The sequence below is a fragment of the Sus scrofa genome, chromosome X (genome assembly GCF_054392235.1).
Source record: "Sus scrofa isolate SSC_HxYL_T2T_F1_AM1 chromosome X, Sscrofa_HxYL_maternal_Yorkshire_Landrace_v2.0, whole genome shotgun sequence".
NCBI classification, from domain to species: domain Eukaryota; kingdom Metazoa; phylum Chordata; class Mammalia; order Artiodactyla; family Suidae; genus Sus; species Sus scrofa.
This window is the reverse complement of record NC_139401.1, coordinates 64,819,328-64,845,714: the sequence shown is the minus strand read 5'-3', so window position 1 is coordinate 64,845,714 and position 26,387 is coordinate 64,819,328. Positions and strand designations below refer to the sequence as shown.

Below are 26,387 nucleotides of genomic sequence, written 5' to 3'. Positions count from 1 at the left end.
ATCCAGTGGGCTGTGAGAGAGCTGTTCAGGCCTGGGTTCAACCTGCTCCCTCCCAACCAAAAGTCTGGCTCAGGCCTAGGGAATCAGGCAAGACCCAGGGCTCAAGACAGGCAATGGGCAAATGTCACAGAAGCCCAGATCAAAGTGCCCTGTTACTATTAGAGCAGTCACCTCTCAACTCGGGCTACACATTATAATCTGGGGAGCTTTAAAATGCCAGTGCCTGGGCTCCAATTAAATCATGACCAATTAAATTAGACTCTCTGGGGATAGAGTTAGTTTTTTGTTTTTTGAGACATCTCCAGGTGATTCAAAAACACAGGCTAGAGAACCACTGCCCTAAATGGATGAGGCCAGCTAGAAAGCCACAGGTGTAGGTCTCTGGAAAAATTCTAGCCAGAGGCCACACTCAGGCCCATTCTCATCACTGGCCTATGTTTTCTCTGGGCCCAGGGAACAGTGATCTGAATGCACACAGTAGGACAGGAGAAGGCACGTCTGCAGTTGTTTGTGAAGGTGCTTTGTTCAGTGTTGGCTTCCTTTCCCTTACTCAGCTGCCTATTTGGAAAGGCATCTCACCAAAGATGGATGTCTCCAAAACAAGGCTTGTTTCAGCGGGGTTTCTCCCACCTTCAGTGAGCACAGGAAGAAGAGCAGGTGCTCAGAGGGGTGAAGAGAGACCTGGAATGCCTCCATGTGCCAAGCCAAGTTCCCAAAGTGGCCTCTGTGAAGCCCAGCTGGTAGCCAAGGTAGGCAGAGGGGCCGCCTCTCACTCCAGGTTCTGCTGCTGCACCTGGGAAATGCCAGGTCCTGGCAAACAGCTTCTCAGATCACTTCTCTTGGCTGAGGCAAGTTCCAGTTCCTCCATCCACCCACACTCCTAGGGAGGGGCCCCACTTGAGGAGGAGGAGATGTTGGCCTTCTAGCAGAGGGCCCATGTCTCAGTTGGCCCAAGTGCTTACAACCGGCTCCTTCCACCCTCCCATAAGGTAACACTAAGGGCCCTTGGCCATGAGAAGCATGCCCACCCAGCCTCAAACCTTGGATCCCTCAGAGGCAATGCTTCATTAGAATTTGTACGAAGGGGCCCTCGAGATAGGTGCTGCAACAGATGACTGCCTGGTCATGCCACCTCTCTCTCTGGAGACTGAGGGAGAAGGGCCTCCATGAGGACCCATACTTAGAGCTGTCATGGATACCAGGCCTGCCAAGACTTATCCTCCTGACCTTGGAGAGGACTTCAATGGGGTCTACCATGCCCTGTCCTCTGGAAAGTCAGGTGCACACATCATCTCTCCAGCTCCTGCTGCTATTAGCTGGAATCACAACTCTAACTAGATTCTTACAGGGGAGGGAGGTGGACGGAGGAAGGGAGATGAGACCAAAATAGCTCTCATCCCACATTCCAACCCTTGCAGGAAGGGTGCTGCAGCAAAGGGCTGCCAATGTCAAGCAGCCCAGCTTGGCAGTGCTGGACTGTGGCCGGCCTCTGGCTCATTAAGTCGCTGGGCAGAACCCAGGGCCCCTACTGCACCTGTTCAGATGTGAGCCTTGGTCTCATCCAGAGCTACAGTGTGATGCCAAGGCACTAGGCCCATTTGAGCAGAACTTTTGGAGTCTCCCCATCACAGCTGAGGGACCACCAAGGCAAAGGGCCCAGGAGGATACAGTACCATGGGATTGGGTGGGAACAAAATGAAGCCATCAAATCTTCTTGCTGGCCAGTGGCAGATTCACACATGCAGCCCTCCACTCTAATACCCTTCCCTCCTTAACATGTCATAGCCACAGGCCCATGGGGATTCTCAACCAGAGATAATTTTACCCCCCAGAAGACCCTTGGCAATGTCATGAGACATTCTTAGTCATCACAACTGGGTAAGGATGCTGCTAGCCAGGGATGCTGCCAAACATCCTACAATGCACAGGACACCTCCCACAGTCAAAGAAGGGTTGACTCCAGACCTGAAGTGTCAGACCGTGAGAGGCAGCTTCCACCTTACTGGCAGGCCCTAGGCACCTCCAGATGGCTCCAGCTCACCTTGGGGATGTCCTGAAGAGTGAGGTTAAGAATAGATGCAGTAATCACTGGAGGTCCCTTGCCTTTGGACACAGTGGATCTCTTGCAGGGTCAGCCAGGAAGAGGTGGCAGTTCTTGTTTGGAGTTTTTATGAATATGGAAATTACATAAGGAACCTCCAACTGTGTCACCCCTGTAAAGCTGTGGCCTGAGCTCCAGTATGCAGCTGGAAGTGATGGAGGGTCATGAGAGCTCTGTGGCTACCACAAAGCTCTGGGCCTGCTGGGGCTGCTTGAAAATGTGGGTCAAGAGTCAGCCCAGCCTGTGGTCTCCTAGGCAAGCACTTGATGCATCAGGGCCAAAGAAGGCAGCTGACATTCCTGCCTGGCCCAGAGCCTCCTTGTGACAGTGAAGGTCAAAGCTGCCACCTGATCTGCTGCAGTGGCTCCATTAGCTTTCTTGCCCTCAGGGGATCCTGCCCCCTACCCTGCCCCAGGTGTTCTGACAGGTCATGGTGACAAGGAAACACAGGTGTTTTCATAAGCCACGTGCTACTCCATCACCTCTAGTCCCCAGCCTGGAGGCAAGAGGTGCCAGCCTAACCAGTTTGGGGCAGATGGAACTACTCTCCACTGTGGTATGGGTGGAAAGAGTATTGGATCCAAGGTCAGAAGAACTACATTCTGGCCTTAGCTTCATGAGGAATTTATTGGGTGACCTTGGGCAAGTCAGCACCTCTGTCTAAGGTGCCATTTCCCCATTTTCTAATGGCCTCTCAACAAAATATAGACCCAGAAAAAAAGTGTGTGGTTGGAAGTGGCTGGTTCAGTTGAGAAATGGGGCCTTCTCCTGCATGCTCTCTTCTGGGAGACTCAAGAGGGGACCCTCAAAGGGGCCCAAAAACAAACCCATTTTTCCCTCCCAGCTCTCCTGATTTCCTGTCTCTAAAGGCAACAAACACTGAGGCTTAAACCTTCAGTCAACCCGGTCTGTCCTCTCTCCACTCATGTATTTAGCCACCAAATTCCATCAATGTTTCCATCCAGTGGTCATGGTTTCCCATGCCCAACCATGCTCTAGGTTCTCATTCCTGGATTACTTCAGCCCTGCAAGTTCCCAGCCTCTAGATTCTCCTTTCAACAGGTCATCCTGCCAGCTTCTTCTCCCAAGAGCCCAGCTCTGACCTGGCCACTCTTCTGCTCTATAACCCAAAGGGCCCCCCACTGCCCACAGCCCAGGACAGACATCAGACTGCTTTCCAGCTCTATACTCTAGACCCAGCCTGACTTGAAGCTGCAACCTCCTATATTATTCAACAAGATGGAGGTCGAACACCCCCTCCTATGTAGCCTTCCTTCCCTGATCTCTCACCAACCCCACCACCCAGCAGCTCAGTTAAATTAAGTGGCCCCATGTACATTTCCATTACCTTCTTGGCAGCACATACCTCTGTCTCCCCCCTTCAACTGGAACTCCAGTGCATTGGGTCCTTTGGGGCTCAGCATCCCCACTACTGTGTGGTATGAGATACTGAATGTTCTGGCAACACCTAGGCAGGAAGTCTTGCTTCCCAACTCAACAGTGTGCAGGCCTTTGACTCCACACCTTCTTCTGGTATCCACACAGCAAGGACACGGAACTGAGCACACACATGCAATTTAGCAATCTGGCTGAGTGGCAGCACACCTTGCCCCAGGGCACAAAGCCTATGCCCAGAGGTGTGAGAAGGGAAAATGGACTCTGCCTGAGAGTGGAGGCATTCTGACCTCAAGGAACACTGAACTCTCCCATCCCAAGCTCCCATGCGGGCATCCAAGCTCACGTCACAGATAGGACATGCGCCATCTCCTGCTTCTTTCTCTGGGCCTGCAAAATTTTGGCACTTGCCCATTTTGACCCCGTGCCACTACTTCTACACCCCCTCCCCCACTTCCTAACCCTATTTCCCTTTCCTTTTGCTGAGGCCAAATATAAACTCCTGGGCAGGAAATGCCTTGCAGGAGCCTGGCCCCACCCTGAGATCCAGAGAAAATTGTCTCTGACAGAAAGGAAGTAGGCCTGAGAGAAGTAGCCTCCTCAGGTGGGGTCTGTTCTCCCTGTGGAAGCCAGCAGACACAAGTCACCCCCCAGAGCCCCACAGCAGCCAAAGGCAGGGCCATGACTCGGAACACAAAGGAGAGGACAGGAGCAGGGGTGACCATGGGCATGCTCAAGCCATGGCGTGAGGAAGGGAAGAAGAATCCCAAAGAGCAGCCTAACAGCTGATGAGCATAGAGGTTTGGGGGTACAGTGAGTGGGAAGAGAAACAGACTAGCAATCTGAAGGCTCTTAGTCCTGGCTCTGCTACTTCTCGGCTGTGGCTGTGCTCATTACTGATAATAATATTTATGATACTAAATGTAATTATTAAGAATAATTCATAACAGACACTAATATTTATCGAGTACATACTTTGTGCCATGCCCTGGGCTAAGCAGGACTTTACACAGATCATATTGGGTGAGACTTAACTTCTCCATGCCTCAGTGCCCTGATTTGTCAAATAGGGTTATGATCATAGTACCAACAACATGAGGTTTTTGCAAGTATAAAATGCGATAATTATCATACCAGCTGAAGGGTATAAGTTGTCATTATGTCCTAGGCATTATTTTAGGTACTTTTCATATGGTTTATGTCACTGAATCTTCACAACACCCTGTGAGGTAAGTGCTCTGATAATATCTCTGTTTGACAAATGAGAAAACTGAGGCCCAGAGCTATGGAGTAACTTGCCCAAGGTCAGCAGTGAAGAATAGGTGGGCCAAGTTGCAAATCCAGGTGGTCTGACTCCAGAGTCAGAGCCACTAAGTTAGGCTCCTCCTCATTAAATAGGAGAAATAGCCTAGGCCGTAGAGACACACACAAAAAAAAACATACACCAGGGTTTTTGCTGCCTGAAACCTTAGCCTAAAGTAAGTTCCCAGTAGTGGAGAAGGCACCTGATCATCCCACATCTCTTTGGTCCCCATAACAACCCTTTCCAAAGCAGGCTTGCTGTGCAAATTGGGAAACTGAGGCTTTGAAAGGTCAACTACCAATGCAGCCAGGAGCCTGCCTAAAATGCACATAGCCCTCCTGTTGAGCTGTTCCCATGTCAACCTCCCCAGGCTCTCCTCTCCAAATCCACTCCCCCTTGGTTGTACACTATTCAGCTAACATTACCCAAGCACCTACTCTATGCAGGCCCTACAGAAGGCACGAAGGTCTGGAAAACTGAACAAATGCTGAGCTCTTGGCCAGAGCTGCTACCAGGCCCACCCTTCTCAGGGAGGCAGAGGCTAAGATGGACTGTTCCTTGAAGCCCCCCACCCCCAACCCCCAGAGCTTATCTGAAGGCAAGATAACAGAAAATGAGCTTGAAAGCAATGGAGCTGGCAGCTGGTACAGCCTGAGGGAAGGAAGCTTGCAGTACCCAAGAGCCTGGAGGTAGGAACATTGCAGGGAGGACTAGAGCTTCTAGACAAAAGCCCCCCATGTACATATCCAATTTTAGCATGGGCCACACCAGCTGGAGGGCTCACAAAAGTGAATCCAGACCACCTCCTGCCCACCCCTAACCACCCACACCTTCTAAATAATGCAACTTGGTTGTCAAGATAGCTCATTAAAATGTCTCTTCCCCCATGCCACTTGCCACCCTCAGTGCTGGAAAGTGCTAATCAGGCGAGCCTGCCACCGCCATCAGAACAACCCCCAACTCCTTCCCAAACACCCTCCCCAACCCCACTGCAGCTCTTCTTTAGAGCATCAGTACCTAGCCTTTGGTGTTTTCTCTCCTCTGCATCTGTTTCAACCCAAGGGGGGCAGGGTGAGGAGGAAGGCAAGGACCTGGGGACTGTCTGTGCAGGAGTGACTGATTGCTGGTGGGTGTAGGGAGCAGTCAGGAGTGGAAGAGAGACTCAAGCCTCAGCTCTTGCCTCCCAGCCAGGCACCTGGGAAAGGGAAGAGGGAAGCATGACAGAGTCACTAAGGGTGTGGGTGGTGGAGTTAGATGGCCTGAGTCTCAATCCCAGCTCCACCACTCCTGAGTCACATGACCTTGGGTAAGTTCTTCCCTGAATCCCTCCTTGCTTGGTTTATTCATTTGTAAAACAGGGGTGATGATAGCAGTACCCGGCTTACCAAATTGTCCTGGAAAATAAGTAAATTCAAATGTGTCAAGAATTGAGAAAAGTTCACTATCATTTTTTGGTGTTATCCTCTTAACACCAAGCCTACTGCAGTATCCTCAGTGCCACTGGAGGCCACTGGAAGGGAGCCCTGTAGGCAGGCATGGCCAGGAGGAGCTTTTCTGGGGGAGGCAGAATCTGAAGTGACAAAACATCCAGAGCTAATGCCCAGGAGGTGGCAGGTTTGAGCACAGCATGTCTCCAGATCAGTGAGAAATAGAAAAGTGACAAGGTGGCAGAAAGTACTACTCAACAACAATAATGGTGAGAGTGCTATTATATATGATAGATTTCATATTCAGCAACCCTATGAGGTAGATATGTATCTCCTTACAAAATGGAGGCTCATAGAGGTTATATAATCTGCCTAAAGTCACGCAGTGCTGTCTTATATCTGAGCCCTGCTCTTTCACCACAACACTCTCCTGCCCCAGGCACCATGTGTACAGATCAGGGGGTGTTTTGCTTCAGCTCCACTCTGGCCCCTTTCCCTCATGTCTCTGTTTTTTCCATTTAGAAGGCCCTGCTCAGGTGGGGACTGCGCAGCCCAGATGTTTGGGGCAAAGTGCTTCTCCAGCTCACTGCCCTTACTCCCGCCTGACTTGACCCCAGTTTGGAGCAGAACAACTGGCTGCAAGTGCCTATCTCACACCTCAGACCAGTGTGCCTTTGGCCAGCCCAGATAAAGGACAGGAAATCCTCAGGCAACCTCTTCTGGAGGTCACTCCCTCTGCCATGGGAACCTAGTTGCGGCCTGGGCAGAGGTTCCTCTCTGGTGGGGAAGCTGCCAAGTCAGCCATAGCCGCCTTGGGTGTTGGGCATGGTTTGGGGGAAAGAGGGTGAGCTGAGCAGCAGGAGACTTGGGTTCCAAATCCTCCCTCCACAGACACCTTCCTCCCTCTGGGCCTCAGGTGAGGATCAGCCAGGATCACACTGGGGGGAATCACACTGTCTATGGGACTGGGCTGCTCTGAGAACAGAATGGGATCATGGAAGTGAAAGTGCCTTGGAAACTTTAAAGAAATGGGAGGACTCATCAGTGTCATCATCAACTGCTAGAGGAGTGGTGCTGGTGCTTCTCCCTGTTTGATTCACCCTTCTAGGCCCCACTGTGGGCATGGCTCAGACTCATTTCCAGTCTCAGTGCTCCTTAAAATATCCCCTCCCCCACCCCCACCAGCTCAAGAGACAAAAACAAGTAGCGGGAAAGCAGGCTACACAGACAGCCCCCACAGTGCGACACAGTCTACTCATCCGGGTGAGCACTTCCTCGCCTCAGGCTTGTCCTCTGCTGATCAGGACACCAAGAAGAAGGCCCCACCCTCCCAGAGCTCCCCAGTCATGGCAACTGCCTGGACCAGAATGACAAAAGAATCAGACACTACTGTGTGAGGTGTTTGGACCCAGGACTACAGGGGTTCAGAATCTACCTGCTGGAGCCAACAGGAAAAAGATAATGGAGAAGTTTTCTGAGAGTTCAGGTTATAAATAAAAAGGAGAGTGAGGGGCTTCCAGAGCTCCGTTTCCCACCCCCAGAGCCACAAACAGTAGCAAGTGCAGAGGACAGTAACGAGGCTGCAAAGGGGACTGGCCCCAGGTCCCCTGAGGAGCACTTGGAAGAGCTGAGGCTGTATAGTCCCAGAAGAACACAGCAGGACTCGGGTTCTGGCCTCTGGTTCTGTCCTATAGGTCAGAGAAAACAGCCGGGTCAAGGTGGTCCCAGGGATAGAAATCTCAGGGAGACAGAGTTGAGCTCAACATCAAAAAAAAACTTTTGGAAATTCCGTGGATGCAAGCAACTGCCTTGACATACCGCCCTCCCAGTTATTGAAGGTGGGTGACTATACAAGCCCTCTGAGAGCAAGACCCAAACTTCAGAAGGAGAATTTAAACCCAGTGTCCTCTAAAGGCCCTTCTTCCCCGAGCTCCATCTGCTTCCTACCTCTGGGCTGTTGTAGGAGAAGCATAAAGGTGACCGGAGCTGGCTAGGCCCCCAGCCAGTTCCCACAGAGGCCTGGGATCCCAGGAGCACCTTGGGCTGGTACTACTCAGGGGGAACAGGTCACTCATTAACTTGGGGCTGAATGGGTCAGAGGGTGGCCACCTGGGACAGACACAAACTGCTCAAAAGCCTGCACTGAAAGAAAATCCAAGTTGTGGCAGTTCAAGGTCCAGCCAGCCCAAACTGACCAGCCAGCTGCAAGTACTTAGCGAGTATTTAGTGACTGGGCCTGGAAAGATTTGAAGTCAGCTCACCTTTGCCTTGTGTATAAGAAAAAACCCTTGACTGCGAATGTACACTTTTGTGACTAGAAGGCAGCCTGAGATACCACTGAGTCCATGCCATGGGCCTTGCATTTTATTTTATTTTATTTATTTTATTTTATTTTTTGCAAGCAAGCAAAAGTCTTTATTACAGGAAAGCAAACAGCCCCCAGGACAGCTGGGAGGGGGAAGAAGAGCCCCCCCTCTCTATTGTCTTATAGGGGTTTCTATCCCTTAAAGATGGGGGTGTACCAATGTGGGGTCCAGAGAGATGAGGTTTTCTCCCATTGGCCTTGCCCAATTACCTGTTTCAGTCCTTGTCCAATAGGGGTCTTAGGGGCAGAAATGTCCCATAAGTCTCATGGTTTCTTTGCCCTTTTCTTCCCACAAACTGAGTCATGGAGTGGGGGTTGGGGGGCTTGCATTTTAAAAATTTAGATCCGGAGAAAGCAAATGTCCTTTCTGAAGTCACTCATGGAGAGGCAGCTACAGAGAAGTGCAACCAGAAGCCCAGTTTCCTGACCCCATTGTAGGCCCACAGGGTTCACTAAATGTTGGTTCCTTCTCGTTTTGCTGAAACTGCAGAAAATTTCTTATGGTCTAGAGCTTTCTAAACTGGACTTGGGTCCCAGCCTGACCCTTTCCAACTCCCACTGCTTGTCAAGATACAGGCTCTCTGAGGAAGGCCTCCTCCTCCTCCTACACTACAGAGGCCTCAGGCCTCATGTCCTAGCCTGGTGTGGAGGGACCCATGGCCTTACCAAACACAAACACATACACACACACACACACACACACACACACACACACACACACACAGCCTCACCCCATCCCCAGTAATGGCAAACCATTTGGATGGGCATTTCTTGCTCTTTTTTGACTTTCAAATTAAAATCAGGGGGTCAACTTCTCCTGGAAACATCCGACCCCCTTCTGACTCTGATGCCTTAAAAAAAAAAAAAACCTTACCCCACTGCCCATCTGAATCCCTATCAACTCAACTCCCTGCCCCTCTCAATACCACCCAAGCTGCATGTGTGTCCTTGAAGCAATGTGAATGACTACTACTGTTTGCTCAAGTGAAAACAGAGGGGCATAAGTTTAATTGGCCCCAGGAGTTCCCATGACTGAATGTTTGTTAATATCCCCCTGGGTGAAGGTGAGGGCTCAAAATGGGGTCCCTTTAAAGCCCCAGGTGGACAAGGAGTTAGTTAATGGCCATCCCCTAGAGGTGACTTTCTGAGGTGGTTATTATGTGGCTCAATCATTAACCAAACAGAGGCAGGACCCCGGGCTTGTTGGAAAGGAGCCACTCCTTTCCCAAGGACAGCCCAAGAGCAGGAGGCTCTGGGGCAGCGAGGCCTGGATGAGGGAAGCTCTCCCTCAGCGCCACATGGGGGTGGAGGAGGGCTGGCCCGGATGTGGAGGAAGTTAGCACACCCTTACTGGGGTGGGAAGGAAAAGCGAGACAGTGAGGTTTTTATCATGAATGAGAGAGGAAGCTCCAAGCTGGGTCATGGTGATTAGATGACAAGCTAGGAAAGACGCTCATCCTGAATGCATCCTGTTTTGCTCTGAACTGGAACTGGCCTCGGGGGCCAGGGGCAGGGGAGGGGCCCGGAGGCGAGCAACCTCCCAGGAATTCTCCCAGGGCTGCAGACCTCCAGCTCCTGGGTGGCCCTGGAACTGGGGGGGCCAGTCAGAGAGTTAGAACTCCCATTAACCGCTAGAGAACCAAGGCACACATGTCCTTTCTGGGAGAAGCCTCCACAGGCCAGCCTCTGGGAGTCCAAGCCCCCAGAGCTGGAGCCTAAGAGACAGGCACTGTAAGCAAGGGTCTACAGCTCCATAATCCCTCCAGCTCCGACTGGTCCTGGGCCTCACTTTCAAGGATCAGCTCAAATGTCACTGCCTCTGTCTTCCTCTCAGTCTAAAGAAAAACTGCTCCCTGGCCAAGCCTCCCAGGGTGAAATATCCTCCTCAACAATGGGAAATATGAACGCTGCCAGGATATTTGATGCTACTAAGGGATTGTTTTAAGGTGTACTCATGGTGCAGTGTCTATAGGTCCCTACCCTCTGCCTATCTGTATAGTTTATATATATGGCTATTTATAGATAAATTGATAAGGTGTCTGGGATTCATATCAAAATAACAAGAAAGAGGGTGGAGTAGATGGAGGTGTAAATAGGGAAGGACTGGCCACAGGCTAATGGCTGTTGAAGTTGGGTGACATACGATTTTATTACATCAATCATCTCTACTTTTATGTATGTTTGAAATTCTTCATAATAATTTTTTAATTGAGTTTAATTTATTTTATTTTGGCTGCACCCACGGCATATGGAAGTTTCCAGGGATCAAACTCACAACATAATCATTTTTTAAAGACCTCACCAAAATAGACTTAGTGTGTCATGTGCCATTCATGCCACTCGCATCTAGATGATAGATTCCTTGAAGGTGGGGGTTACGCTTTGTGTCCTCCACAAAATCTAGCACCAAGCTTGAACCTAATGGCTAATAATTTATACAGCACTTGATCGTTTACCAAGCATTTCACCCTGGATCCCCTCGTTTAGTGCAGTGAAGTGGAAAAGGCAGGGAGAAACCAAGAGTCTCAGAAGTCAAGTGGAGCAGCAGAGTCTGGACTTAAACCTTCATGTGTTCAGCTCCCAGTCCCCTGTTATTTGCCCCACACCACACTGGACTCTAAAGGAACTTAACCTCCAGTTCCGCAGTCCCTGTGTGGTCAGGGTAAAAGGCACAGCAATGGTGGGCATGCAGGTTCCCAAGGTAGAAGGCTGGGTAGAGCAGATGTAACACACAAACACACACATCGGACTGGTGACTATGGCCTCCTGTCCACTGATTCAAGTTTACTAAGACTCCTGTCCCCCCAATACACACACATAAACCAAGGCCCCAAGTCACAGATGAATAAAGCTGTGATAAACACGTGATGCCCACAACTGTGGGCCCAGCCCTGTGCTCAACTCCTCTGTTTAGGGTTGCAGGGTCGGGGGAGCTCACACATTCCACCCTAGATCCCTTGCATCATTCAGATCCCCTATCTCTACTTTATCTGATAACAGTTTCCCAAAGGCCCAGGGCCACTATGCTTGATCCAAACTGGGAGCCCAAGAAAAAAGTTCTCCTTACTCTATTCAAGCCAGAGGTAACTCCCTCTTCCAGTAAGAGACCCCATGAAGGTGGAGGCACAGCCTGCCTTGGTTAAACCTGCCATCTGTTGAACCTGAACTTTCCACGGCTGGAATAGGGAGCAAGCCTCATGAGTGTCCTAGTGGAAAAGTGCTGACAGCTGCCACAGCATCCCCATGAAAGTCTCCATCCTCTCCTCCCTTCCGTACTTCCTTTTTTTTTATGTCACTACTGTTGTACCTATAGCTGGCTCCAAGGGTCCTCTGCTCTGTCTCCAATCTATAGCCCTAAGAATGGAATTTTTAAATGTCAAGGAGACAGAGAGAGTCAAAGTTGGGACTTCCCTGTGCCACTTTCTTCACTCCTCTGCTCAAACTCAGGAGGTGTTGTGCTTTAATAAGGAAGGCTTTTCTGTCTTCCCTGCAAGACTCCCCCCCTCACCCGCACTGGCACTCACACAGGGTTACACAGCCCCTTTGCGCAGCTTCAGCCTCTTTCTTTACCCTAAACAGCTCCAGATATCATCTCCCAACAGCCTCTCCTCCCCAAATCGGGGAGGGGAACCACAGAAGCACAGAAGGGTTTAGCATACTTCTGCAAGAGCCGTTTAAGAAGCGGAGAGAAGGCAAGCAAATGGGGTAACCCCACTCTATCCATGTAGTGTTTTATAGCCCTAACTACGGAGGTCCAGGGAGCAGAAATTCCAAATCTCATACTCAGAACATAGTTGGACTAGGCCAAATCCTGGAAATGAGGACCAGCTCAGAATGTCCAGCAATATGGTAGCTTTAGGGTGAAAGAGTCTCCCACCCCCAAAGCCATCACTGCTGTCACACTCTTCTGGCTCACTCCATCAACCACTCAGAAATCACCTGTAGTTGCCACCTTCTCTACTCCCTTGGGTTGCCTGACCTCTCAACCCCAGACAAGAATTGTCTCTCATTCTAGGAGGATGAAAGTGAAGGGGAAATTCAGAAAGCAGTAAGAGACGGTGGGTGGGGACATCAATCCCTAGAGTGGGGGCAGGAGCAAGTCGTAGTAGGAGTCAGGGTTTGAAAATAGCCCTGGGTGTGATTCATCACAGTCTCCTCTGGGGCAGGCAGATGTTGGTGCTCTGAGAAAGATGGAGACAAGCCAGGGCCCTCCAGCCCACCCTCTGGGGCCCGGGGCTCTGAACTGGCCCCGCCACTCCCCACCTTCAGTCTGGCTGCTGTCCTGCTTGCCTTCCCCACCACTACTAGTTGTCCAGCTGACTTAGCTGCATAATCACCACTAGGCTCTCCATCTGCCTAGTTTCTGCCACCCTAAGCATCTCAGAAACAACCCTTTACCTGCCAGTTTAAGAATCTGGACCCATGCAGCCAGTCATCAGATGCCAGAGCCGAAGAGACTGGACTTTTAGATACTGAAATCCAGCCCACCATCTGAGGTGCAGTTGAAAACACTGTGGCCCACAGAAGTAGCATGACTGGCCTAAGGTCACATGAATTAGTGGCTGAACCTTGGTTTCCTGAGTGCTTAACTTTAAAGACTCATGGGAGAAGAGAAATGGAGGTGAGAACCCCAGATTATCTAACTGGGAAATCCCCAAAACTTCCACTAAAAGGCCTTTCTTCGGAGGTTTTCTAATCCAAACCCGTTATAGAGTTCATGGGGAAACAGCCCTGAAAGACGCGACTTATCCAAAGGTTTTCGTTTGATCCCCACTGCCAGGAAATTTTGGGCGTTTCTCAGAAGGGAAGGCAGTGGCGGAGGGGAAAGCCCAGGCTGCCAGACCAGACCAGGGGCTTCCTGGAAATGCGCTCAACAGCAGAGGAAGAGAAGAGAGGAAAAGCTGCGTGACCGACCACAGAGCCCAAGTCCCGCCACCCCGCCCAGCTCCAGCCTGCCTCCTAAGCCCCAGAGCAACGGCTTGCGGACTCTGGCCAGGCCCGGGGATAACGGAGGGTCAGCCACCCTCCACCACCCCACCACCTCACTCGCGGGGTTTCCTAGGGAGAAGCGCTGCCGGCGGGTTCCGGAGGTTCCCCCAATTTCAGCGACTCTGGCCCCAAGCCTGGGTGGTTCAAGTGGCCCAGACTGCCCTCTCAGCGTCTGTCTTGTATACCGGGCAGCTAAGAGCCGGGGCCGAAGCGCGTCAGAGACAAGGCGAGACGAAGCGCGGAAGCCCCAGCAACCTGCCTGTCCCGACCACCCCCTAACTGGCCCCGGCCGTCGCCCCAACTCCCACCTGGAGGCCGCGTCCGCTGCTTTGGGTTCGAGACCCCGACGCAGCTGCCAGCCGGCAGGAGGCACGCGTGGAGCCTGGGGTCGGGCGGGGGTAACAGTGCCAGCTGGAGAGGCAGCTGCCACCGCCGCTTAGCTGTTGTCAACCCGGGGCCACTCTCGGCGCAGGTGGGGAGGGGAACAGAGGCGAGTCGGGCGGCGTGGATGCCCCGCCCACCTACAGGACCTCGACCAATGAGGGCTCAGTCCGGCCCACCGAACTCCGAAGAAAGCGGTCCAAATCGTGGTGGGCGGGGCTTTGCCCTCCAGCTCCTCCAATCCCCATGCTGATGCCTCTTCCTCAGGTCACACCGCGGCGGCCGTGGGCATGGGGGCGGGGGCGGGCTGGGACAAGGCAGAAGCCCGGGGCCAGCGCCTGAGGGTGAAGGAGCTACTTGGCTGGGCGCGCAGACTAATATTTATTGAGCTCTGTTTGTGTCTGGCACCGTGTGGAGGATTTAAATACATATTCCATGCACACGGGAAGGTTCAATGGCTTGCTGAGGATAATTTTATGGGGAGTTCAGAAGACACAACTTATGTGAGATTTCCGATTCCTGGGGACACCAAGAGAACAATTAGATATTTGAGTAGGAAGTTGCCATTCCCATCTTGTGCAACTCCCTCATGAACCCCAGCTCAGAGTCCAAACTCTACCTCTGCAGAGAAATGCATGGAAAACTTGGGGCATCTGCAGTAATCATGGCAAGAGAGGGCTCCCAAGAGTTGTGACAGCAGGTACCTACCACCTGAAAGCCAGTTTAAATTCAGTAAGAAACAGAGTGTTAAGATTTGGTTTCTCTCTTGTCTTTCTTCACAAGGGTCCAACATAAGTTCATGTTTTGATTTCACTGTTGAATTGAGGACTCCTATTAGCCACTGGGAAGACCCAAGACTCCACACCATCCAACCACCATCCTGCACACGTATAAATACAGAAACTAAGAAGAGATGACTCACACAAGTTTTCCCAGCAAATCCATGGCAGGAACAATACCTGCACACCGGTTATTTTCTCCTAACAGATGGGCGATTTCATACCTAACAGATGGGAGAAATGCTGAGGTTCCTAGAAAGCAGGGACTGCATCCAACTTGTTGCCTTGAGTACCCAACACAGATGAGAGCAAAAATTAATGTTTTTTAAGACCGTGACTTTCTTAAGGTCATCCGAGGCAATGGCAGAGCCAGACCTAGCCCCAAGTTCCCCCTTCTGTCTGGCCTTCAGTCCACTAGGCCAAGTTGGAATTCTTCCACCTTCTTTCCCTGCCAGCCCTGATGAGAATCAGAGGAGAACTTGTGAATCAAGGCTACTTCCAGTATGTACCCCTCTTTTCCTCCCAATAGCAAGACCACAGCAGGCACTTTGTTCAAGATGAGCCATGTTCCTTTGGGTCTTGGATGTGGATGAGACCTTTACTCCAGAACTTACTCCTGGAAACAAAATCCTACCCAGAGCCAGAACCCCTTATGGTGGGAAGGGAGATTACCTCCTTCTTGAGACTGGGTTATTATATTTGCAAGCATCCTAAGGTTCTGAAATGGAGCCAAATTTACCTTGCTTCTAAAAAAGGTTAGAAGGGAATAAGAGTGTGGGTCCAGCAATGACCCTATAGCTTCCCTAATGGCAGGAAACTATGTCAGAACCAATTCCATCCACCGCATAACACGGAGTACAGCGACTACAGTAGCTTCTCAGTAATGTTTGCTAATCGGTGAATGAATATTAAAAGACACTCATGGGATAACCATAAATAAATACAATCAAATGAATAATGAGCAAAACCCCCAACTTACCTTTTAGTGGGTACATTTAATTGAATCAGATATGATGGGTCTGAGACACCCAATTCGTTTTTTTTTTTTTTTTTTTTTTTGCTTTTTTAATTTTTTTTAGGGCCACGCCTATGGCATAATGGAGATTCCCAGGCTAGGGGTCTAATTGGAGCTACAGCTGCTGGCCACAGCCACAGCCACAGCAAAGGCAGATCCGAACTGTGTCTGCAACCTACACCACAGTTCACAGCAACACCAGATCGTTAACCCACTGAGTGAGGCCAGGCATCGAACCGGCATCCTCATGGATACTAGTCCAGTTCATTACCACTGAGCCATGATGGAAACTCCAATTTTTTTTTAAAATAGAAAAAAGGCAATCAAGGCAGAAAACTAAAAAAGGGAAAACTATAGGAAGCACAAAAACTACAAAAAGAGAACCAAAACTACAAAAGGAGCAATTGCTATAAATAATTAGAACGAGAGCTTCACAGTGCCTGACACAGACTAGGTACTCAATAAAAAACATCTGGTGAACGAGTGAACACAATAGTCAGCTAAAGCTGCAATCCTGATATTTGCTACCCACACTGTGACATTCTGAAATGGCCCAAACGATGTCTAGGCTATTTCTCTTGGTCTTTTTTGATCTCTTTCCGTTATCCCATGAACTTCAGAAAACCAAGGAGAGTTCAGCCTCTTCAGAAAAACACAGATAGCTCATCTCCTTCAATCACTGGCAGCCCTTGGTCCCCAAGCCCCTTACCCCAAACCTAAGCCAGAGCCTTATCTAGAATTTAGTAATGGTGTCTAGAAGATGAGGACATGGTACCTTTTCACAGGCTTCTTCCTGGGCTGCATCTTAAATATCTCTAGAGATAACTGGAGCCTCTAGGCCTCTGGCATCCCTTTTTCCACCAGCTCTCACTATTGCCTGTGTGCCCTATAGTTCTGCTGTTGCCCTGGATCTCAGCTCAACCATCATGCAGGGAAATGTGGAGTTTTCATGCGGGTAGGCTGAGGGCAGGTGAAAAAGCCTCAAGGTGCATGTGTGTGTTTCTATGCCCAAGGCGTGGGGCTTCCCTCATTCTATCACTACCACAGCCCAGCTGCAACATACAAAAGGCAGTATGATGGATTCTGGAGCCAGACAGCCTGAGTACAAAGTGCAACTCTGCTACTTACTAGCTGCATGACCTTGGACAAATTGCTTGCCACCTTTCTGTGCCTTAGTCTCTTCACCTGTAACATGTGGTCTATAATCACATTCTTGACCTTATATATCTGCTTGCAGATCCACTGGACTAAATTCCACTTAGAATGGTTGGCTGGCACCTAGAAAGTGCTTCAAACTGTTAGATATGGTGACAGGGGCACTGAGCAATGGTGGAGTGAGCCCTGGATCAGGAAGTAGGACAGTTGGGTGCTAGAGCCAGTTCTACCGCCTTCAGGCTGTGTCGCCCAGGGAAAGTCATTGTGCCACTCCAACCATCAGTTCCTTCACCTTTAAAATGAAGGGAGAGCACAATCCCTAATGGGCAAAGTTGAGACAGTTGGATGTGAGGCTGTCCTGTAAAGTGTGACAGGTGGTGGGATGGCACTGAAGGTATTGCAGAGGTAAGCTTTTTGCTAGGGGCCAATCAGCCCTTTTCTTCTAGGTAGTGGCAGAAAGAAACTCCATATGCTGTTACCCTGAGCCTCATCTTGAGACACCTGGGTCCCAATAAGTACTTATCAGAGGACTTAGAGCAGCCCCTACCCGCCTCTCTGCCCAAGATGGGACTTCCTCAGGCTGCTGCAGGCAGAACCATAGCCCCACTCCGGAATGGCTGAGGGTAACAACAGGAAGGTACCCAACAGACTCTTTCACTACTTTTTCCAACGCGGCAAAAGGAGCAGCAGCAAATAATTCCAAGGAACTCAGCTGAGAAGAAAAAAAGGGGAATAGGAACCATGAGAGGAAAATGAATTACCCTCAGATCAGCCTCGTGTAACACATGACCATGGGTGCTCTGACACACATGCTTACATGCACATGCACATTCATGCAGGCCTCACCGAAAGCCAACCAGTCAGGCGTGGGAGGGCAAAGGACTGCTGCCTGGTGGTTCAGGGCTCCCATCCAGCCTCATGAAAAGTGGCTGTTGATCAGGCTGCCACAACGTGGGATTGTTACAGCTGGCAAAAAAAAAAAAAAAATTCCTGAGGAGCCATGGCCACACCAGGGGGGTTTGCACTAAGAAGGGGAGCTGGAGTAAGGCCAGATGTGGGAAGGGAGGATGTGGTGGTGGGAGGGGCTCACAAGTGAGGGGCACACAGGCACCTCACTGAGCATTGCCAAGTGGGAGTGGGGAACAGAGAGCTATGTCCTGGGAGGAGCACAAAGACCCCCTGTTAGTCCTCAGCCCAGGGGACTGCCTTGGCTATGCTCACCCCACACCCCAGAGCACCCTGCAAGGGGGAGCTCTTTACCGGGCTGGGTTGGCTGTGAAGGGATCTGGAGCCCTGGCTGCACCAGGCACAGGCCAGGGGAATTTCAGGGCCACTTACCTTCTCTGGGGTCTCCCTCCCCAAGCTAGGACACAGAAGCATGTATTCCTTCCCACCTGCCCCCTGGAGCCATCAATAGGGAAGTACTGGGGCAAGTCATGACTGCCTCCAGATACCTGGACTAGGCAGCTGGAGGCAGAGAACCCAGGCCCACTCAGTTTCTGTCCCCAGCTCTTCCCTAGAAATCCAAGATCCTGCCCCCTACCCCCAACAAACACCAGCTAAAGTGTCAGATTGTTGGCCTGCAGCATCCACAAAACAGACCCAAGTGATGGGTCGCATTTCACACCCAGGATGGGACCTTGGCTGGACTTTACTGGCCTGTCTCAAAGGAGCTAGAGGTTTTCTGCTACAGGCAGATGGAGCACCTCTCACTCTCTCCCACCCCTCCCCCCAGGCCCCATTCCCTCAAGGAAGTCTCCCTACCTTGGCCCAAATGAAATAGGTGGGGTTGCCCCAGGGAAAGACACTCAGAGCAGGATGTCCACCCCTAGCCCCATGCCATACACCATTTCTGTTCTTCAGAGGAAGGACAGTGTGCTAAAGGGAAATAAGCCAAGGTGAGTCCACTTCTGACATGAGCCCCCCACCTTGCCCGGCACCCTCCTCATGCACACACACAAGCAGCTGAGGTCAGGGGAACCCTCCCTCTACCTTCCTCAACAGCTCCTTCTGCCCGATTTAGTTTCAGCCTTCAGATTTGCTCCTTCCTGTTTAGGCTCAGCTTCCTCATCTGGAAAAATATAACTGGGTCCTTGTTTCTATAGTCCCTTCTTTCCAGACTATTCTGCTGCTGTGAGCTTTTGGGGGGGTTGGGCAGGGCTCCAAGAAACCCTACATGAATGGGGCTTCTACAACGGAAGGGAGAGTGGTGGGGGTATGAGGTCCTCTGAGGATGGGGTTAGCAGGGGGCCAGGTGAGACAGAACAGAGGAAAGTGCAAAAAAAGGGAGGGCTGAGGTGAAAGGCAGAGAAAGGGAGGAGACCCAGCCTCTGCCTCCAGTGCGTCCCTCAACTCACCCTGTGGCAGTGGACACTGGGAGCCCCTGAATGGAGCTCAGGATCCTGCTCCCTTGCCTGGGGTCCTTCCACATGTCCCTCCCAGGAAGCAGCATCCCAGACAGACCTTGGGTGGGTGAGGAGGAAACAGAGTAGGAGGAAAGAGGAGGCTCTTCCTTCCCACTCACATGCTCTACTGCCAGCCCACCACAGCCTAACCTCACGCTCCAGCCCACGAAGTTGGAGGGCTCCTGGGGTAAGAGGGAGGATGGGGGCAGGGAGTAGCTTTTTACAGGCCCTGCCCACAGCCTGGCCTAGACCAACCCTGTGATTATGGGTCTCTAGGGTTTGGCAATCTCAATTCAGCCAGACAGTGCCCAGGAGGCCACCCATCCACCGTCTCCTTTCCTTGTAGATTAGCCCTCAGAGGCCCCAGAATGACATCAGAGAGGGCATAGGATGTGTGGTGTGGCTCAAGGACCACTCAACAAAGAGTCTGGGCTCTTCTTGGCCTTGGAGGCCCTGTCCTGTCTCAATGGTCTCTTTCCCCTTCCACAAGCATAGCTCTCTCCTTCCCCAGTACCCCTACACACACACACTGGTAGGGGCTTGGGTGGGGAAGAGGTCAGGCAGGCCCAACAAGGGTCCCTATCTTCCTGGAACTCCTATGCCAGTACTGGAAGCAACAGCAGCCCCAGATGGAGAATGCCCAACCCAGGCAGGTGGGCCACCAGGTTAGGTCCCAGAGGACAGGGAAAGAGGAGAGGACAGCAAGGCTCCCAGGTTGGACATCTGATGTCTCTGGATCAACAGAATCCCAAGAAACACCAAGAAAGCAGCTCATAGGCCCCACTCCCACCAAGGCTTCTAGATTAGGGGCCAGATGCCTGCAAATTTGGCTTCTACCACAGAGATGCTGTGTGATGGGGCTGAGAGTCTTGCCCTCTCTGGGCTTCAGTGTCCACATGTATACAATCAGAGGGTTTGATCTGAGGCTCTTCTGCTGTCTGCAGCCTTCAATGCATTCGTGGTCCATGAAGAGCAAACCCGGTTTGCTATTTCCTATGTGCCATTGAGGCGGGGGCGGGAGAGCACAGGGGAATTTATCTGGGAAAAGGACTGCAAAGAGCCTGGAAAGATTTTTTCAGTGCTCAAAGAAATATATATTTTTTCCATTTAAAAAAAGACGACATTTCAGTCACTCTTGGAGTGGAGCTCCTGGGATGGAGCTTTCAGGCAACGCAAGCTGACCAAAAAGTTGCTGCAAGGGTGGCTGGCCTGTGTCACACAACTAGGGGGCAGGAAGGGGCCCTTGACCTGACAGGGAGTGTAGGGTGCTACCGACTAGGTAGAAAGATACGGAGATGAAACGTGGGAAAGATGGATGGACGGACATTGGAATGAAGAGGTAAAAACACAGACTTAGGATCAGACATACAGTGGCACTGAAAGACATACAGAAGGGTGCAAGTGTGATGCCAGGGGCAACAACAAAGAAAATGCTGGAGGAATAGGAGGCCGGGAACACACTGTTTATTAAAACCTACTACTATGTGTTAAAACGTGACGGCAGAGGGAAAGAGGCGAGTAGGGATGAAGCCGGATGGACAGTTGGGATCAAATGATGGTGCACCCCGAGACAGAGTGAGAGCCAGCTAAGAATTAGAAGCAAGCAGGCTGCGGGGGTGGAAGGTCTGAAAAAGCGGGCCTGCCAGCCAGAGGCAGAGTTTAGACAGACGGACAGATGAAATAGAGGGAAACAGAACTGGAACCGCAGAGGAGGCAGCAGTGGGGCAGGAGTGCATAGCAGTGCGGGGACTCCAGGCCTAAGTGCAGCCAAGCCTGACCTCCCGTGTGATCTGCCCAGCTCTGAAAACCTCGATTCCAGCTCAGCGGGTCCCAGCAGGTGCCCTTCTCACCCCACATTGTCCAGGGCACCCACGCCTGGAGCTTCGGGTTCCTTGGGGCCGGCTGTGAGCAAGTAGGGATGTAAGTGCCTAGGGTATCCCCCACCTCCACTTAGCCAGGGAGGGAGGATGGGGGAGAGAGAGGTAGGGGCTGAGCAGGCCCTGACCCCTCAAGGGCGACTAGAAAGTTCCATGCCCCACCTTGATCAGGAAGCCCTCTTTATTTATCCTATACTGGCCTCAAGTCTTTTAGCTCCACTACTCTGACCGCCCCGCCATCTCCATCAGGCTTCCTGTCCCCAGTTGGAGTCCTCCTCCAGCCTTCTCCATCAGAAGAGGTGTGTCACCACCCATCCCATGTCTCCCACCTCAATGCAAGATAGTGAGGGTCATCTTAGTAACCAAGTCAGCCCTTCCACCTCCGTCTACCCCAGATCTCACCAACCACGTGACATGGCAGAAAACCTTGACCAACAGCCAGATGGAGAAGGAAACAATGGCTCTGGCCATCTTGGCCAACTGACTCACTCACTCCTCAGCCTTCTCCACCCCTACCTTAGCTTACTATCTGTCTGACAAGAACAGCGGACCCTGGGTTCCAAAAGCGATCCTTTAAAACCTTTCTAGGGCCAAGGATATCCTGGACCTTATGAGCAGAAGCATTCCTTGAAGACTCTCTTGTTTTGCCCAAAACTGAGGCCCAAGAAAGCAAATGACTTGGCCTTCATCTAAGCATCTCCATAAATATTTACTTTTATTCTCAAAGAGATCAACACTTTTTTTAATGTAGAGTTATATGTATGATCAATTGTTTCAAGAATTTTAGCCATCGTTAATTTTGTTGGAGACCTGGTTATGCATTGGGTAATGCAAGAGATAGTCTTATAAACTAGATAGGATAAATAATATAGCTAGTAACATTAATAAGTTCATAGTACAGCAGAGAGAGACACAAAGCATAAACAATTTGGAAACAAAGAGTACCAATTAAAACAATGGTTAGTATAACTAGTTGTAATCTGGCTGCAATAAACTATCAAATCCACAGGAGAAGCCAAATTTTGGAAGGATCAGGTAGGGAGAAATAGATAAACCGTTCGTCTTTGTTTACAAAGGTATATTTATCTAACCTTTTTTGTAGGTCATAACATGAGAAGGCATCCACCATGCTGAAAAGCCTGGACCCAGGACCCTAAATTACGTAATCCATTGCGTACGCCTAACCTCCACCTACGCAGGCAAACTTTTATTACCTGACTCAAGGATGGTGGGGAGTCCTATCCACCTTTGTTTATAATGGAGGGAAGGCAGTAAGTTGCCAGCTCTCAGACCTGGTCATTTGCATTACACTTCTGATGATGGCCAATAAGGGGCTGGAGATTCTAAGAGTGGCTCTACACTAACTGTGGCATAACCTGGGACATTTTTCCTCTCCGAGCCTCAGTTTCCTCATCTGTAGCATGAGGATAATAATCCCATGACACAGTGAAAATAAGGGGATACAGAACTGAGGTTCACAGCACTTTTTCCTCTTCCATCTCCTTCTCTCGTGCCACAAGATGAGGCCTTAGCAAATCCATTCATGAGGGACAGGCTGGGGAAAAGAAGAAAGTTTTGTGAATTGATTTGTGCTTATTTGCCTGCAATTTGCACCCACTTTTCATAGGCACAGTGGCAGAGCTGGAAGGGAATGAGAGATTAACATGTTGATGATCTCCAAGCCACTTGCCCTTTTCCTGGGGCAGTGCTGGCACACAGGAGGTGGTCACAAAATATTTATTGAACAAATGCATTCTTCACTTGGAGAAGAGGATTTGCCCAAGGTCACACAGGGAATTCATTTCAGAATTAAGACAGATTCCCTATCTACCCCTTCCTCTAGGCCATTCTGCCTCATGGAGATTTTTTTTTTTTTTGTCATTTCTCCCCCTCCCCCCCATAGGATTACAAACCAGAAGGGAGCCCATTCCTCTCTCCCAGCACCCTCCGACCTATCCACAGTCCCCATTCTGGACTAGCTCAGCCAGGATAAACAGCCATCAGGAGGTCCCTTTCTGTGCCCAGCTTGGTGCTGTCAAGCCTTTGACTTTTGAGTTCCCAGCAGCCCCTACACAGCCCCTGCCACAAGGGCCAGTTCCCTTCTGAGTAAAAGGAGGCCCTGGTCAGCTTCCTCCAAGCACAGGAGTTTCCCTTTTGCTCTCTGGTGGGGCAGGAGTGCAGGGCACAGCCCCTTGCAGCAGAAGCCTAGAAGGAAGGGCTGCAGCAGTCATTTCCTACTCTGCTAAGGCATCTCCCTCCCTGTCTGGTCCCTCCCCTATTTCCTGAATCCCGCTGCTTGGGCTCCAGCCTGAAGAGTAATATGAAAGGGCTCCAAAGTTTAACTTGAATCACAGAACATGGGAACTGGGAAGGACCTAAGAGGTCATCTACTCCCACCTCCTTCCCACTACAGGAATGCCCTCTGTTAATAAAGAGAAGGGGGCCTCTGACCTAACCTCTTACAGCTTCAACTTCCTTCCTCATCAAATGGACAGGATGACACCTATCTGACAACGTCTCATTGTGGGAGGAAATGTAAGAATGGACTTAATAAAATGCTTGTGTGTATTGAGCACTAACTACATGCCTGGCATTGTTCTAAAATGCTTTTCTGGCATTAATCTATTTAATTCTTATCATAATCTGATAAAGCAGTTAATTACCATCATCATCATCACCCCAGTTTTACAGATGAAGAAACTGGGGGATGACAAAAGTGATGTAACTTGCTAAGTTCACACAGCTAGTAAGTGGTGATGGCAGAATCTGAACCCTGAGCCTCCGTTTTTACCCCTGTAATGCGGTGGTTATCCTTACCCCCAGAATGATCTGTCATAAAGGTTCTGTCTGTGTATTTGTGTGGCGGGAACTTTTGTACCCAAGTGCACCTGAGGGCTGAGGGGGTAGAATGTATAGAAACCCTGGGGACTGAAGATGTAAACTGAAGCTTCAGCTCCAAGCAGGAAATGTCTTTAAAAATCCCTGCTTTTAAACATCTACTTGAATTTTCCACTTAACTCCAGTGTATATCCATATTGTTTTCATATAAAAGTGGACGTTTTTCTCCTTTAAGCCTTTGAGGAAACCTGACACTCCAGGAAGATGAAACCCATTATACTTGCATCCATGTGCTTCTAGGCCACTGCCTTTGATCCCCAGTGGTACTGGACACCTGGCATATGGTGGGCCCTCAGTCACTGAGAATAGTTAACCACATTTCTGAAGCATTTGTTATGTGAATCAAAGTTCTAAGTACTCTACACACATGATTATGCTTTAATCATCACGACGACTCTATGAGGAGGTCAAAGGATTATCGTTGCCCTCATTTTTTGGCAGGAAAACTGCAGCACAGAGAAATTAAGCAATTATCCCAAGTCCATGCTGTTGGGAAGTGACCACTGGGCTTTAAACTCAGACAGGCCAGGAGTTCCCGTCGTGGCGCAGTGGTTAACGAATCCGACTAGGAACCATGAGGTTGCGGGTTCGATCCCTGCCCTTGCTCAGTGGGTTAACGATCCGGCGTTGCCGTGAGCTGTGGTGTAGGTTGCAGACGCGCGGCTCGGATCCCGCTTTGCTGTGGCTCTGGCGTAGGCCGGTGGCTACATACAGCTCCGATTCAACCCCTAGCCTGGGAACCTCCATATGCCGTGGGAGCGGCCCAAGAAATAGCAACAATAACAACAACAACAACAACAACAAAGACAAAAGACAAAAAAAAATAAAATAAAAAAAAAATAAACTCAGGAGAGGACAAGATGGCGGAGGAGTAGGAGGACACGCTTGCCCTCTCCCACAAACACAACAAAAAAAGCACATCTACAGAATAAATGACTCACACAGAACAGCAACCAATCGCTGGCAGAGGAACCTAAACTCCAATAACGGCAAGAAGTTCGTGACATTACTGGGCAGAACGGGAGAAAAGAGGAGAGTGAGAGAAGGTGAATCTGAGCGGGACGGGCGCTCCCGAAAGGGAACTGCGGAGGAGAAAGGGATCCCGCACCCTGGAAAGTCACCTACTGGGCGAAAGATCAAACCAACCGGAGGAATCTCCAGATGCAGAGAAGAGTGTAGCAGGAAGTTGGAGTACGGAAAAGCCAATCAAGAACCCAATGGACCATCTGAACTACGGGCACAGTCATCAAAAATTGAGACGCCTGGGTGGGGGCTGGGCGCCGAATCCTCGGCTCCAGAGGTTAGTCCCCGGGAAAGGGCCGGGGGACGCCTGGGTGGGGGCTGGGCACCGAGACCTCGGCTCCAGAAATTAGTCCCCGGGCTAGGGGGGCGGGGCAGAGCGGAAACTGCTTGGGAGGTCTAGAAACCATTTGACGGGGCAGAGACTGCCTGGGAGACTAGAAAACAAAGCTGTTGCAGAGGAAGGGAGCAATACTCCAGGGGCGGGGAAGTGGAAAGCCACATCAGAGGGAACCTGGGAGAAGAGCCTGGTCTGCGCCCGTGCTGGGGAGGGGAGAAAAGAAGGGGTGGGTCCCCATAGAATACCCCCCACGCCACAGCAAGCTTACAGGCCCGCTAGCTAGCTGAAAACTGTGCTTCCCAGTGCATCCCCTCTCCCCACCCCCGCCACGCCCTACGCTCTCACGGACCTGGGGCTGCCTGCCATCCAAGAGGGCTGGCCTCAACAATTGCCTGAAGCCTACCACCGCAGGGGCTGTCCCTGCACAGGCCTGCTTGCCCTTTGGAGGGGCTACACTTCCACAGAGCAGCACCAAACACCACCAGCCCCCGAGAAAAGGCCTGCAGCCCAGAAAAGCTAGAACAAGCTTAGCCAGGCTGTGAATAGATCTGCCTAATTCTCCGACGGTTTCTCTGAGTCGGGTTGCCCCGGGGAGGAGCCTCTTTGGTTTCCAATGGACCTGCTACCCGCCCAAGCCCCCAGGGGATGCTCTAGTGGACCAGCTGCATAGGACTGCCAGCTCCAGGCAGGACCCCCTGCAGCCCAGAAAAGCTGCAACAAGCCTGGCTGTGTTGGGAACAGATCTCAGATGGTTTTTCTGAGTCGGGCTGCCCTGGGGAGGAGCATCTTGGGTCTCCAACGGCCCTGCTACCCGCCCAAGCCCCCAGGGGGCGCCCCACTCCCGTGAAATAACTGCTCAGCACCACCAGCCCCCTGGAAGAGCCCCTGCAGCCCAGAAAAGCTGCAACAAGCTGGGCCAGACTGTGAAAAGATCCGC

The 26,387-nt window shown here is 50.9% G+C and overlaps 1 protein-coding gene across 10 annotated transcripts in view; it reads right to left on the bottom strand.

Annotated features, from left to right (window-relative positions):
• STARD8 (StAR related lipid transfer domain containing 8) overlaps positions 1-26,387 on the bottom strand; it is an 83,553-nt gene that overhangs the window by 19,272 nt on the left and 37,894 nt on the right. For 5 of the 10 annotated variants that reach the window (XM_021079619.2, XM_005673701.4, XM_021079620.2 and 2 more), the window contains exon 1: positions 13,889-14,050. The exons of 2 other annotated variants lie outside the window; for them this stretch is intronic. Coding sequence is in view for 2 of the 8 variants with exons in the window: in XM_085008784.1 (XP_084864910.1) it covers positions 17,757-17,820 (64 nt within the window). In the remaining 6 variants the exon portion in view is untranslated. Of the gene's footprint in view, positions 1-13,888; positions 14,051-17,756; positions 17,877-18,674; positions 18,789-22,661; positions 22,749-26,387 lie in introns of those variants that run through there. 3 more of the 10 variants (XM_085008783.1, XM_085008785.1, XM_085008784.1) reach the window with 2 other exon arrangements.